The sequence below is a fragment of the Taeniopygia guttata genome, chromosome 15, assembly GCF_048771995.1.
Source record: "Taeniopygia guttata chromosome 15, bTaeGut7.mat, whole genome shotgun sequence".
NCBI classification, from domain to species: Eukaryota; Metazoa; Chordata; class Aves; order Passeriformes; family Estrildidae; genus Taeniopygia; species Taeniopygia guttata.
Genome location: NC_133040.1, coordinates 11,104,957 through 11,119,892, shown reverse-complemented (window position 1 = coordinate 11,119,892; position 14,936 = coordinate 11,104,957). Strand labels below are relative to the sequence as shown.

At 49.8% G+C, this 14,936-nt stretch overlaps 1 protein-coding gene across 8 annotated transcripts in view; it reads right to left on the bottom strand.

Moving 5' to 3' along the window:
• Positions 1–175: 175 nt before the first annotated feature.
• KDM2B (lysine demethylase 2B) overlaps positions 176–14,936 on the bottom strand; it is a 105,725-nt gene continuing 90,964 nt past the window's right edge. For 5 of the 8 annotated variants that reach the window (XM_030285340.4, XM_030285342.4, XM_072936095.1 and 2 more), the window contains 9 exons: positions 13,185–13,328; positions 8,633–8,719; positions 7,735–8,004; positions 4,749–5,425; positions 3,206–3,369; positions 2,626–2,787; positions 2,291–2,392; positions 1,751–1,969; positions 176–1,435 (listed from right to left, as the gene is read on the bottom strand). In XM_030285340.4, coding sequence (XP_030141200.1) covers positions 1,254–1,435; positions 1,751–1,969; positions 2,291–2,392; positions 2,626–2,787; positions 3,206–3,369; positions 4,749–5,425; positions 7,735–8,004; positions 8,633–8,719; positions 13,185–13,328 — 2,007 coding nt within the window. In that variant the 3' untranslated portion in view covers positions 176–1,253. The remainder of the gene's footprint in view (positions 1,436–1,750; positions 1,970–2,290; positions 2,393–2,625; positions 2,788–3,205; positions 3,370–4,748; positions 5,426–7,734; positions 8,005–8,632; positions 8,720–13,184; positions 13,329–14,936) is intronic. The other 3 variants (XM_030285341.4, XM_030285343.4, XM_012577987.5) reach the window with 3 other exon arrangements.

The window sequence follows — 14,936 nt, the reverse complement described above, 5'->3', positions numbered from 1 at the left end:
TTTCTTACCCAGCCCTGGCAGTGCTGAGGGTTACTGAGCTCCAGTTTTAATGTTCTCAGGTTGTCAGTGCTCCTGGAGCCTGACCTGGGCAAATCCCTGGAAAATGCTGAGTCCTGGGCCAGAGCTCCCTGCAGCCACCCCCCCTGCCCCGACAGAAACGTGCAGAGCCAGCGCCTGTTTTTGTACAATTGTTTATACAAATTCAACAAAGGTAAAACTGCATCAGGAAGGTCTACGAAAACAACACCATACAACAATGGCACTTATGAATGCAGAATTTTACAATCAGGAAATAACCATGTTATAAACCTTAAATGAGAACTCAACTCACACTTCAAAGAAAGAGAGACTACGTTTGACCATTTATTCTACTGCTGGACTCACTGTATAAATTAATTTCATATTGAGTACAAGAGCTCATGCTACAGAGTGAAACCCTCCTATGTGCAAAAGCTGAAATTGGAATTTTTTTAAAATTTTGAGAAAAAGGTGATTTCTATACAGATAAAAGTGTTTTACTTCAACTATAATTTACACCTTATTTCCACAACATGCTTATGTCACTTCTGAAGTATACAAAGCAGGATATAAACTTCCATTAAAACATGCTTTAAGTTGAAAGTATGAACCTACTTTTTCCTGACCTGGGCACGTTTGTAGATAGATACTGCCTACGAAGTATAGGTTAAGTTCTCGCCTACCATAAGTAAAGATAAAAATTGGCAATCAAAACCGAAACACTGGTAATGCATTCAAACATTGCATAAATAATTTTTAAACAATTTTTGTACAAAAATAGTTCTGCATAATGTAAGATGTAACAAAACAAAACGTGTTAAGAAGGCAGAAATGCAGTGCGTGGTCCACTTAAATGACACCAACTTTTTTTTTTTCTTGTTTTAAGAAATGAAAAGCAGAAATCAAATTTACACTACCAAGCACATGCTGTGGTACTTTAAATAACAGTATTTCTTGGAGCTCAGTCCTCTTCCAGGGTGTGAACAATTATCATCGGTAACAGTCGCCTTATGAATTTGCATAAGAGCCAGTGCAGGTCATCCCAGGTGGACTGAATTAGTGGCACAAGTTGAAATTCTTAACATGGGTAGTTTCACGTTGTTCTCTCCTCAACAAGAGTTGTAAAATCCAATCGCGGCATTTTCTGATATTCCAAGTTCCCAATTGAAAATAAAATCCCTACATGTTCTTAGTCCCTTCCCCCCCTCACCCCAGTATTTACACGAGTCCTTTAACTAACTCAGTTTTTGCAGAAGTTTTTCTTCCACCTGCCCGAACTGGACACTCACGGACATCTCCGCTATGAACTGCTCACAGCCCTCCTTCGTCACTTGCTTGCAGTACCTCAGGTCGATCTGGCAGATGTTCCCACAACGTTTGAAGTAAGACAGGCACTGGTCAGTGACCTTATTGCAGTCTGGGGAGAGCAGAGCGGAAAAATTCAGCACTGATTTTTTCCTCCAGCAGGAGGAATCCCCACCAGCTCCATCCCCATCCCCAGCAGAGGAATCCCTGTCAGCTCCATCGCCCATCCCCATCCCCCAGCTGTTGTGTAACCCACGGGATCAAGCTAGGCAGCCCAGATGTGCAGAAAATCCCCCGGGAGGATGAGCCTGGCTACAACAGCTCCTGGCAGCTGCTGCCAGGGAGTTACACCGGGAGCAGGCAGGGCTGGGCCAAAGCCCCCTCAGAGCTGCGGTCCCCGGGCACTTCCCTCCCCCACGTCCCTTACCTGATAAATTAATTTCCGTTAACGAATCCCGCGTGGTGGTCCCGACGGCGGTCAGCAGGTTAATAGACTGATCTGTCACGTGGTTACAGTAACTGAGATTGAGTTTGGAGAGCAGGGGCATGTGCCTGATGATCAGCCGCAGCGAAGCATCCGTGATGTCCAGCCCGGCCAGGCGCAGCTCCACGATGTTCCGTAGCTTGCTCCGGTTGTCGATCTGACCTGCGGAGCAGAGGCAGCGGGTCACTCCCACGAGCCCCACCCCGAGCTGCCAACATCTGCAGGCCTCGAAATGCACCGTGACACACAACACTGCTGCCCTGGCTCAACTTCAGAGCTTTTGCCTGTCTGGAGCTTTGGAGGGAACATCAGCAGGAACACTTGTCTATTTTTGGAACAGGCATGTGGACAAAGCCACCTCCTGATTTCAAAACAAAAGGGATGAAAGTAACTGCAGGGGCCCAGCAGAATTACAAGTCGGGAATAAGCAGTAGGCTGTGCAGTGCATGCCAGAAAGCAGATCTGATTTGCTCAAAATTTCACCTGAGCTGAAATCCGGGCGAATGTGGCATGACCCACAGAACTGCTCCTTCCCTGAACTGGAAGAAAGTGTTTCCATACTCTCTAAAGTACACCCGTTGCAGCCTGAAGAGAAGAAAGTCAGACAGAAAACCAGCACAGTGGCTCAGATGATGGTTCAGCAGCCACAGAACATCCCTGTCACCCCAGGGCTCCAGCCAGGAGTGTTGCAAGTCGCTACCTCGAACTCCCCAGGGGCAGCAGGGCCCCAGCCCTGCCAGGCTCGTTTGCTCCAAGGGCCACTAAGCACAGAACAGGCCCCGGGGTGGGACGGGGCTCCCGGCTCCTCCCGCCCTTACCTGGCCGGTTGTCCGTGGGCGGGGACAGGAGGTCTCTCATTTGTGCGTCTTTCAGTCCTTCCGCCCACTGCACGTCCAGAGTTCGCAGCAAGGGACAGCTGGAGCTACAAAGTGCCGACACTGCTATCCATGAGCACCCTGATAACAGCAGGTCCCGCAGACCTGCGGACACAGAACGGGTTGGAGCACTGGGACCTTCCAGGCACATCCCAGAGACCTCCACTGGCACCCCCGGGCTGCTCTGACCCAGTCCCCTCCTGCCCAGCTCTCCATCTCTCCCACCACTTGGAACCTCACTCCTTCCCCCAGCCCCCTCCACAGCAGCATTCATTACTTGCTGGGCAAGACCTGCCTCAAATCATTTTAACTGAACATGTCAAATAGTCAGAAAAAATATTTTTGGCTCATTTTAACCCACTGATGCTTCATGGTTGCACATCTGCAGCCCTCCTAGTAGAGTCTACTCCTCTTCCAGGTCACCCCAGTCCCTGCAGACTTTCCCCAGAGGTTGCAGTTTAGATACAGACTGGTTTGTTACACAAACTGGTTGGTGATTTGGTGATGAAAACACATCACTTACCTGGTAATCTGTTGATAAGCCAACTCAGCTGCTTTTTAGATATATTTGTCCAGCTAAGATCAAGGGTTACAGGCTGTCTCCTAATAATGCCACTAAGCATAAGTGGAGTGATGGATTTACAATGGTTTAAATCTATTTTGGTCCATAATCTTTTGTCACAGCACCTACCCAAAAAGAAAAAAAGCCAACAGTACTTAATTTGGCACTTGTTTGGGTTTTGGTAAGGCTTTAAAAGGTGTCATTAAACAGTAGGAAAAACTACAGCATTTAACTGAAAATTGCAAAAATAAGGCCAAATATTGCAAAGATAAACACAACCCCACAAAATGTTACATAAGTTTCAAGTCCCTCCATCAAATACATCCTGCAATGAAGCATGGAATTATTTCCACAGAATTACAAGAGCCAACAACTTTGGGTCCCATTTTAAATCATCCCAGCACTTACTAAAATCCGTTTTATAGCCTGAAGACAAGTCACCACTCCTTCCTTATATTATGACTATGAAGTGTGATTTAAATAATATCCCCATTTCCTCTGTGTTTTCCTTAAAATTAGTAGATTTGGGAAAACAGATGCTCCCTCTCCTGTTGTGTGTTTGTGTTTTCCCTGTCTATGTGGATTAGGTGTCTTTTTGCTCTTTATGGGTCTCTAAGGGCAACAACACCAAGTCCTTATGAGTATGCATGAATCTGCATTTTCTTTTTTTTTTTTTTTTTTTAATTAGCCAATACTGTATTTAAATAGAAAATGCAAAATGCATTTGGCAGGTTTCAGTGCCATCAAGCAGCCCATGGATAAGACACTCCACACACATCTGTTAGCAGGCTGTGCTGGAGAGGAGCCCGTTCCAGTCTGTCTGTCTGTCCTTGTGCACAGCAGGAGCCCGGGACAGGAGTCACCAGAGCCACAAGGCCCCACTGAGGGGTCACTGAAACCTGTAGATCTGCACTAAAGCTTTGCTGCTCTGTGCAGCCACAGCTGTGCCAGGGCCACACAGTACCCAAGCACAAGGGACACGCTGTGAGCAAACACCACCAACAAAGGATTCCTGCAGAACGTGCTCTGCTGGCACAGGGAACAGGGAACAGGCTGGCTCTCCACGTGCCCTCCACAGGGACACAATCAGCACAGCCCTTGTGAGGAGCACACGGTGGGATCCTCACTATCTCAGCAGGTATTTAACAACTGAACTGCGCAAATGTTGGCAGTCGGGAAGTCCTGGGGCAGAATGACACCAAGACTGAGCCAGCCTGGCTGTTCCAGCAGCAGGAACACTGCGGTGTCTGACTCCAGCACAGGCTGCTCCAGAGCCTGGCAGGCTGACATCGAGTCTGACACACACAGCTCCACCAGAAATGCTGGGAGCTGGCATTTCTGGGAAAGCAACATGAGACCTGCCGCTTCTGCTGGTCACCCCTTCTGCCTGGGCCCACCAGAGCTCCGGGGACAGCCACAGCCCTCCCCAGGAGACACCAGTGCCTCCACCACCCGCTGTCCTTCGGTGCCCATCCCACCACACCTCGTGTCCCGCCCTCCTTACCATCTGTTCCAGGTCTTGCAAACTCTCATACAGATGCACAAGTCTCTATGACTGAGGTAGCTAAAGACAGCCATCCAGACTTCCCTCTGCATCACGTGGGCTGCCCCGTCATCCAGGGGCAGCGAGTCCGGAGGGGGGCTGATGGGAGGTGGCCGGATAACGTGCCGCTCCATCTGGATGCACTTGGGGGGCGACAGCGAGGGCGGGGGCCGGGCTATTCCCCGGGGGGTGCTGCGCAGGCTGGGCATGAGCTGGTGGTGCCTCAGCTCCCGGGGAGTCCCGTTCAACCCTTTGCTGAACCTATGGAGTCTCTCGCTGTTGTTCAACGCACGCTTGGGTTCCTCGTTCTCGCTCTCCGGTTCAGATTTGATGGGTTGGTGGTTCTCATTGGCAAGGCTGTTCTCGGTTTTTTGGATCTCCTGGTTAAGCTCTTTGCTGAGCTCCTTGCTCAGTTCCTTATTGGGAAGCCGCCTTTTCCTCCTCATCTTGAACTTCTTCTTGTCCCTGGGCTCGGCGCCCTCCGTGCTGGGCCCTGCTGTGGGCGAGCTGGACCGAGACTGGTCGCTATCCTTGGACCTGGGGGGTGCTTCTGGCAGCTCGTCCTCGGGCTCCTGCTTGAGGCGCCGCAGGGGTTTGATCATGGCAGTTCGGTCATCCGGGGCCTTCCACGATCGCCGCTGGAAGGAAGAGACAAGGGCTGACTGTGGGAGCTCAGCAGCGCTTCCAGCAGCGCTTCCCACGCGGATGCTCCGCACAGGAGCCCTGCCCGGGGCCGGGCCCCCTGCCAGCGCCGGGCCCCACCCACCCCAGCCCCATCCCAGCACCAGCCAAAGGTATCGCATTCAAGGGCCAGCAGGGATGAGGAGCCCCGCTCTTGGCTCACTGGACTCCAGGAGTGACAAATGTACTGATTCACCATACAGATTCCTGCACATTCCAGGGCCTTGCCCATCTCCGACTGGATCATTTTCACACACAAAATCAGCAGCACACCATGGACAGCTTTGTTCCCAGCAGGCTACAAGAACCCAGGCATGGACCACATCCACTGTGCACCCACATCAAACACTGCCCCAGTGCCCTCACACCATGGTCAGAAGGGCCATTCCCAAAACCTCTGGGATCACAGCTGCCATCCCGACTGCTGCACACCCACAGCCTCCTTCAGATGCTCCTTTACACCCAACCAAACCTGGGCCATCCCCTCCAATCCCTGCAGAACAAGGAATGTCACACTCCAGGACTGCTGAGCCCTCACAGGGCTGGGCCAGCACCTTCCTCCTGCCCCAGTGCCTGCTCCCAGCACGCTGCTCTGCACTCTTCCCCACTCATCCACCTCTCCCATTCACCAGGCTGCGTCAGAGACACAAACCGAGGCCTGGGAAGGCTTCAAGCCTAATCTGATCACCACAAGCAAGAAAGAAGTCACCAGCTGTTGAAATGGCTCTAATAAGGAGATCTGGGGCTGGCAAGGAGAGGGAACTGCTGCGAGCACACTTGTGTCAGAGGGCTCCTGCTTTCACTTTTCCAAAAACTGGATCAAGGCAGTGGCTGTGTTCCCAAGTTTCAGCCCGCGGTGCACGGTGGAGAAAACTGATCACCCTGCCTTTAAATTAACATATTATAAAGGGAGAAGTCACAGTAAGTTAATGACAGGTTGGAATAAAACATTACTACACCAGGCCACTGCAGCTCCCAGCACTGATGGTTGCTCTGCTTCCAGGCACTGGAATTCTGTGATCATGCCAGGCTGTGAGGGCAGCAGTGCCAGGACGTCCCTGGCTCCCTGGGGGGAGCAGGGACTCCAGGATGTGCTGTGGCACAGGCTGCAGAGGGGCTGTGTGACTGGGGCAACGTTCTACCACACAGGGAGGACCAAACATCAGTACAGGAGCAGATTTCTATTTCTTGGGTCATCAAAACACAACTGGCTGCTGTATTTTAATACAGAACAGCAGAAGAGAAAATATAAACCCAGATGGTGCAGCTGAACTATCTGGAGTTAAAGGCTTCCATAAGAGAGAGAGATTCTGCAATTTCAAGATGTAAACAGGGTAATGATTTCTTTTCCAAGAATTAAGTAAAAAACCCAAACACATCTGTTGTGTTGTGTGGTAATGTGGTGACCCACAGTGCCTTTCTCACTGAGGGGAGTCCAAAGGGATGGGAAAAGGAAAGCATGGCCAGCAAGCAGCTATGCATGAACTGCTACTGTGAATTTTGCTCTCTGTCCAACAAAGCAGCCCAAAATCCCTACATCTGCCATCCTGCAGCATTCCCACTGTCCAGCCTTGCAGGACTGACTGACTCCCACCCCTGGGAGCTTCACAGGCAACACCAGTCCAGCCACTGATTCTGATTTTACAGCCATCAGCCACTTTAGTCATGAGACACAGTGAATTGGAGCCCTCATTTCTGCCTCTGCAAACCAGCATTTCTGCAGATCCAGGGTACCACATTTTGGAATCTACATGAAAATTCAGAGTTCCCTGCCTGGCCTGAGAGTCCTGACTGTCACGTCCAGGGCCAGGTTGTCTACCCAGCTGCCTGGAGCAGCTCCTGCTCCCTGCAGGCACCCCCGGTGTCCTTTCCAGAGGCTCCCCAGGGTGGTGCCACAGCCCAGATCAGCCCAGATCAGCTGCCAGGCGCCACCACGTGGAGAGACCTGAAAAGGCTTCCATGAAATTTTCACCTTGCTCCTACTCTGAGCACCTCGTAAAGACTTTTCGGTTTAAGTGGATTTTCCAGTATCTTGAATAAAACAAGAGCCATAGGCCAGTGTTTTCGGCCTCTGCACACCAACCTGAGTGTCCCTGTTCAAGCCACTGTCCTGTCAGACCAGCAGCTTTTACCGGAATGGTAAAAACTCGCAGTTCCTCTGGGAACAATCCGGGATCTGGGGGTGAGCTCCGAGCCAGGAGAGCAGAGCCAGCAGCCCCCGGCAGCCCGGGCTCTGTGCAGAGCAGCAGCAGGGGCTGTGCCTTACCCGCTTTCTCATCGTGGGTTCCTGGGACTTCTCGAATTTCCGCTTCCTCCACAGATGCACCTCGTCAGACTTTCTCCTCAGGATTGAGTCAACCGGAGCCTTTTTGGAATGTTCCTCTGATTTCCGCCTGGGAGTCTCCTCGCAGTCCCCTTTCCGTTTGGCAGCATCTGGCACTTCCTTGTTGTCTCTGTTAATTTTCTGCTCCTTCAGCAACGAGCCCGGGAGATTTGACGCGTATTTAAATCCTGGTCCGCGCTTTTGCTTGTACGCCAGAGAGACACAAAACACAAACCAACTTTATACCTTATGCATCTCCCAGCTCTTCACATTGCCACTAGCACTCCAACACTGCTGGGTTGGTCACTTTTTAACTCCCAAAATGATTAGTAAGGAGTTAAAAGTTTTAATTTTCCTGAGGTTATTTTTCTAACTACACACTTGCAAGTGTCTGTCTCGGTCTGCAAAGAAATAGTGTTTCACTAATTCCAACAGACACTCCAGGTTTTGCATAATTGCCTGTGAATTTTTAATTTCAGGAATTTTCATTGTCAAAATTAACATGCAGCAGTGCACAGAACTAACCTAAATATTCCTCAGGTGCTGGGTGAAGTGTTGGTACAGGCATACAGAAATTACTGAAGAATAGAAAGCTGTGAGCTTGTCTCCTTCAACTCACAGAATCGTCATGGAATGAACCACATAACCCTGGAATGGCTGGGGTTGGTAGGGACCCTAAAGATCACCTCATTTCAACCTCCCACCATGGGTAACTAGGAACAAAACCTGAATTAAGCACAAAACCAAAAGCTGGTATTGGGCTGAAGTCTATCTATAGGCCAGAGGGAATGCTTAAGATTTTGTATCTCATTCCAGCACCACTTATTCCCATTAAACTCACTTTTCCAGTTTTCCCTGCGTGGTTGCACTTTGGACACTCCCAGCAGTTCGGCAGCTCATCGTTAACCACACCATCCGATTCCTTCACCTGTGGGAGACACAACCACTCACAGCTGTGCTGCACCAGCCTGCAGGAGGGTGATGATCACTCCAAGGCACACTGTACAGCTCCTTGTTTCCTGGGCAGGACTGCAGCCCTGCCAGGGGAGCAGAGGCACCGAGCTGCTGGTGCTGAGCAAGCCCTGGGTGCTGCACAGCCACCCCTCGATGGTGTGGAAGGAAGGGACACTGGCCAAACACATCTGCCAAAGGGCTCAGCTCTGGACTTTCCATAGTGACAATCCCAATCCACACTCTGCTCTTGGAACAACAGAGAACACCCCGAGAGCCCAAGCAACCCCCCAGACCCAGGGCTGCCCCATCTCCAAATGCCCTCCCACCCCTCGGGTTCGCAGAGCCCAGCCCTGTGTCCCCTGAGAGGCACAGCCTGATCCCTCCCCAGGCAGGGCTCTCACAGCATTAATCCCATGGGCATTTTTAGCAGCACAGCACCCTGCACTGTAATCAAGTGTTCCTTAAAATACTTTTCTTTCAGGATCAGAACTAGCAGTCCCAGGCTGCAGCCCTCCATCCCCTGTGCCAGTGGGATGGTGGCTGCCAAGGCAGCTCAGAACAGGCACATTTGTTCACAGACTGGACACACAGAGCATTTCCAGCCTTCTCACACCCTCAGATCCTCAGTCAGGGAAAGGGAGAGAGAGGCTGATGACTTCACTACCTCCAACACTGACATTTTTCTGTCTGAAAGAAATTTATGCTTAATGTTGTTACACTCCAGCAAAAGCACAATCCTGCCCTACACAGCTGGAATGTTCCTCATGTCTGGATTTTCACACAGGAGCCTGGAGCGCTTTCCAAACAGGGAACAGGCATTTCAGAAAAGACATTTCTGTGAATGAAAAGCAGAGCTAAGATACACCCTCCACACACACACTCTCTCACTGATGGCACATTCCCACTTAAGGGTTTCATTACATATTCAGAAATAAGTAACTTGGAGAAAAAAAAGAAAAATATTGATTTATTACTACTGTAGACAACAAAAACATGCTGCTGTCCAGACTAACAGCTAGGCACTGGCAGCAACAGCGTGGCTGCAGGAGACAGGAACAAGCACGGGCAGGGATCTGCAGATTTTTCATATTTCTGAAACATTTCCTCCTCTCCTCCCAGTGCAGGGAAAAGGAACTGGCTGTGCAGGAGCAAGCCTTGGATTTAGGAACTGCTTTCTCAAGTCCCTGAGCCAGAGAGCAGCCATTCTAGTTTCACCATCCAGCGAGAGTGATGACATGTCAGTCTCTCAGCAAGACTCCTGGAGTTAATAAATAAGTAAATGGAGTGGGCAGAATTTAAATACTGGTTTTATCACAACTGTGTGCCTTTGAACCTTCTTTCCCATGGTAGGTGTAAGATACTCCAGGAGTTGTTGTATACATCTCTGCCTCAGGGGAACAATTCCTGGCCCAAGCCCAAGTTTGGAACAAGTTATTTCCCGCACTGAATATAGAACAAGTGCTGCTGAAGGGAAAGCATTACAGCTCTGTCCCTTCTGTGAAGTTTAAGGAACTGAACAGATGTGAGGAACTGTAAGCAAACTAATTAGACACACACAAACCTGCCACTGAATGTGTCCCAAGCCTTTCAGGCTGGGTGGGAGCCAGTTCTGAGTGTTTGCTGCACACAGCAGGTGGGTGTCTGAGGCACAGCATGAGGCAGCACAGAAACCTACCTGCAGCACGAGGTCAGCAACTCAGATCTGAGCACGAGACCTCGTGCTGGAACTCCCCTTGGTAGGGATATGGAGACCCCAGGATGCTGATCTGGCATCCCTGAGGGAAAGCCACGAATTCTGGCAGTGCCCAGACTGAAACAGGCAGTGAGACACACCTGGGCTGAAGCTGTGCTGGAAAAGCCTTTGTATCCCTGCTGCTCTGACAAGGCACCTAAATATTCACTTCCACTGTTATCACTACATTCAGCTGAGATGGAAAAGAACAGGCTCCTAGTGGAGAAACAAACCCCTTCTCCCTAAGGAAACAGCATCAGATGCTGCACTCAAGACATGCTAGCTAGCAATGCCAGCAATTTGAGATGAAGCAAGAAAAATTCACCACTCTTGGTTCAACTCAAACACTGTGGAACAATGAAAGGCAGTGTTCATCCCAAAATCTCATGAGCTCCCTCTGGAAGCAGCGCTGTGCTTGCGAAACTCTCACCAAGATCATTTTCATAAGAAACCCGTTCAGCAAAACAAGCATTTGTGTTGGTGTGGTATTTTCAAGGAAAGGAGGATGTCAGGAAGCTCCTGTGACACTTCTGAGCACATGGAACATCCCAGCACAGCCCCAACAGCAGCACTTCAGGTGCTCTGCTGCCCAGGGTCCCACAGGAGCCCCTCAAGGCTCAGTGTGCCAGGGCACAGGCACCCCTGAGCCACCCTTAATGTAACTCCTCAGAGAGGTCATCTGGCACTGCTGTTTCATGCAGGAAAAAAAACCCAGAACATGAACAGCCTCATAAGGGAGCTGGAAGAAGATGGAATTCAAACCACAACCGACCTGCCCTGGAGAATAAATCACCCCCTGCATGCACCAAACTACTCCACAAGCTCTGGGAGATGCATCTTGGAGCGAATTCACTCCACATGGGAATAAGCCAGGAAAGGACATCTGCACTGATCCAGTTTATTCCAGTCTCCCCCAGTAGTGCATGTGCCAGACACTAAGCTGGAGATGACCAGCAGTTCACATGGTGCTATTTCTCAAGTGGGACAGGAAGGCAGCTGCCCTGGGGCTGGGGCTGCATCAAAGGCTATTTATGGGCTCCATCCTCAGGGCTCCAGGGCTCGAGCAACATGTAAACACAGCTAGAGATTTCTGCCTTGCAGGAAATCATGGAACCTGGGAATAAAGAGCAAGGAAGGATCTAAGGAAGAGGCTCCATTTTCCTTCTGCTGTTCTCCTGAGCAGTCTCATCTCACCTTCCAAGATGATTCTGAAATTCTACCAGTTCTCTTTTGCCTCAGGAAATAAACAGCACCAGTTACCCACCATTTCAGCTCAGCAGAAGCACTGAGAAATCAAAATAAAAGACACACAAGGCACACAGTAAATCTCCCACTGCTTAACTGTCAGGAACACCCAAAGCAATGCTGTTCCTAGTCACCAAAAGAACACTCAGAACACCACACACGTGTAAGACAACAAACAGCACTTGCCTGACCTCACAGACCTGACCCACATCCTGTACTAGTCCCAAATGTAGTATGGGGAGAGGAAGTCATACCTGAGCTGCCACTAGACAACAACTGTCCTCTGAACTCAGCCCTGAGGTGCCCCTGACACTGCAAAGGCAGAGATGGGGGTGCACAGGGCACTTCCAGCAAGGGCTGGAACAGCAAAGCAGACAAAATTAAGGTACCTCTGAAAATGAGCAGCTCCTTCCTCTGCTTCATCAGCCCTCAAAGTTTTGTTTTAAGCAGAGCCAAACAAGGAAAGCTCCTTTTCAGAGCCCATCTGGCAGCAACTGAGCACCAGCCCATGAATCAGGGAGAAGGCACAGCTCTGGTTTGCCAGCTCCCCACATTCTGCTCTAATAAATGACAGCACAGAGCTTGCTGCAGCACCATGCAGAGCTCAGGAGAGCTTCACCCCGGGCCTGCATAGGGAACACACACACACACACCTCTCCTCCCAGACATCCCAGAAGGGCCCAAACGCTGCTTTCTGGGGCACCGTGTGTCAGAACACATTTGCTTTGGCCAATCACTTTAACCATAAACAAATCAGCAACAGGAAATGGCTGATCAGCTGAAAGAAACCAGCTCTGGAGAGAGGCAGCTTCTAAATGCTAATGCAGGAAGATATGCCCCAAATGACACTTTTGTTACCAGCAAAGAATACAGCTGCTCACGGGACTCAAGTCAGCCAAGGGTGAGCACTCCTGCAGCCTGACACTCGCTCAGGCTGCTCTCCAGAGCTGCACTCCTGCTCCAACAGTTGCTCCTAACATCTTTAGAGCCAGCTGCCACCCTAAGGCACATCTGTGCCTGGACCTACATGAGCAGCCAATTGTTCATCTGCACTTCGTGGGACTCAGGGAGAAGCTACTGACATGGATTTGTGACTATCTCACCCTGAAGTACAGGCAGATTGCTCTGCCTTCCCCATCCCAACTGAAACACCTCATTTCCTTAAACAAGGGGCAAAAAGAAAGAAACAAATCAGCAAGATCTTCACACGCTCAGGGCATGTCCAAAGCAGGGTCCCTGCTCCCAGGGGATGCTGTTACACCAAGGACCCTGCCTGCTGGTCAGGGCTGTGCGTGCCACAGATCTCACCCAGTGCTGTGCCCCTCACACCAGCTCTCTGCTCACTTCTCATCTCTCCAAAGATGAAAACCTAAAAGCTTCTCAATTTCTGTGCACCACTTTTACATTAGGTGATAACCAATTCAGCTTTTGTTTCCAACATGTATCACATCCTTGTACTCACCTTAAGGCATCCTGGGTGTATGATTTCATTACAAATGGAGCACTCCATTAGCATGAGATTAAACTTGCTCTCCTCCTCTTCCACAGTGTCCTCTTTCCCAGCCTCTCCACACACCAGGCACACGGCAGTATGAGGCAGCACCGGCTGTTTATGTATCAGAAAGAACTGATCAGGATATGGCAGACATGGAGACACAAGAGTTCAATGTGTATTTACAGTATCCTCATTTCAAACAGGAGATTAATAGGGATTAATTGTGCAAACTGACATGAAGGCAAAAAAAAAGGAAAAAAAAAAAAAAAAAGTAACAAATTAGAGCTGGGTACCAGACCAAGCTCCATAAAACACATTTCACCCTGTAGCAATACAGGTTCAGGAAGCATTACTGGGATGGATGAAAATGCATTTTTGGTGGGTTCCTTGAAGCTGTGAGCTGACACAGACATTGGCATGCAAGTCACTTCACCAGTGTACAATGGGAGGGGAAAGAATCACCCTAGAACATCACTATTCACATCCATTAGGTTTCACAATCCGAGCAGCAATTTGGCAGCTCCCGTATTTTACAGGCAGGGCAGACAGATGTTATGGGACCTGATCCAGGTCTCACAGCAAGCCCACAGCAGAACCAAGAACAGCCCTTTCCCTGACTGGCAGTCCATTATCCAGGGCCCTGCTCCCAACCTGAGCACTGCAAAAAGCTCTGCTCACTTAGGAAGAGGATTCTCTCCTGCAAGTGTCACAAGTGAGATCACACAGATTTTCTTCTTCCACTGAGGCAGAAAGGGAACTGCAGCATCTCACGTACCTGTCACCCATGTCAAAGCACTGAATGTCACTCTAATTAAAAAGCCACCTTTTTGCTAATGATTAACAAAATTCTGGTCTGCAGCAATAAGGTATAAACCTCATTAGAAAAAAGAAAAGGAAGAACCTAAGCTGCTCACAAAGGGAAGTACAATTGATTAGGCTGCCAGTCCTTTTACACAGCCAGAAGCAGAGATGGGGCTTTTCCCAGCAAGGATCTCTTGTGGATGGAGTGAATAAAACCCCAAGAGAATACCTGCACACCAACCCAAATTTCAGCATCAACAGTGCATCCTTTAGCAAGTTTCAGGCAGGGGGAAGCCCAGCTGTAGTGAGCCATTAGAGCACAGAGCCTTTTGCAAACAGCAGTACAATTTTTCTTGTTGGGAGCAAGGATGTCCAGGCAATCTCCTCTGTGCCACCACTGCCTGTGTCCCACTGATGGGCTGGAACAGCAGTTGTGCTGTCACCTTGTCCTCCCAGCCCCATTCCATGCAGCAGTGGCATTCCTGCTGCCCTTCCTGGTGGAACTGGTGATGCAGAGGAAGTTCCTGCTCTCTGAACAGCAGTACCAGGGGCTCTCTGAAGGCTTCTGAGCTTAATGAAAGTCTGTCTAGTTAATATTGTCAGTGTTATTAACCAAGGCAAGAACAATCCTAGAACTGTAGGGACCATTACTTCCATACAGCTTCAGCATCTTGCAGGGTCTTTTTGGCTGGAAGCTGCTGGATAGGTACCACAATATTATTACTGCTGAATTGTTAGAGAACAAGAGCAAAGCCAACAGGATTGCTTAGAGAAATGTAAAGCACCTTGAAAGGTACAACACCTCAATTCCTTAATTTTCTGGGCCTTTGCTGCCTTAAGAATTTGTAATAATCTCCCTGATACTTGCACCAACCTAGAAAGTGCAGAGAAGCCACTGTCAGGGCATGTGAGGGGGGG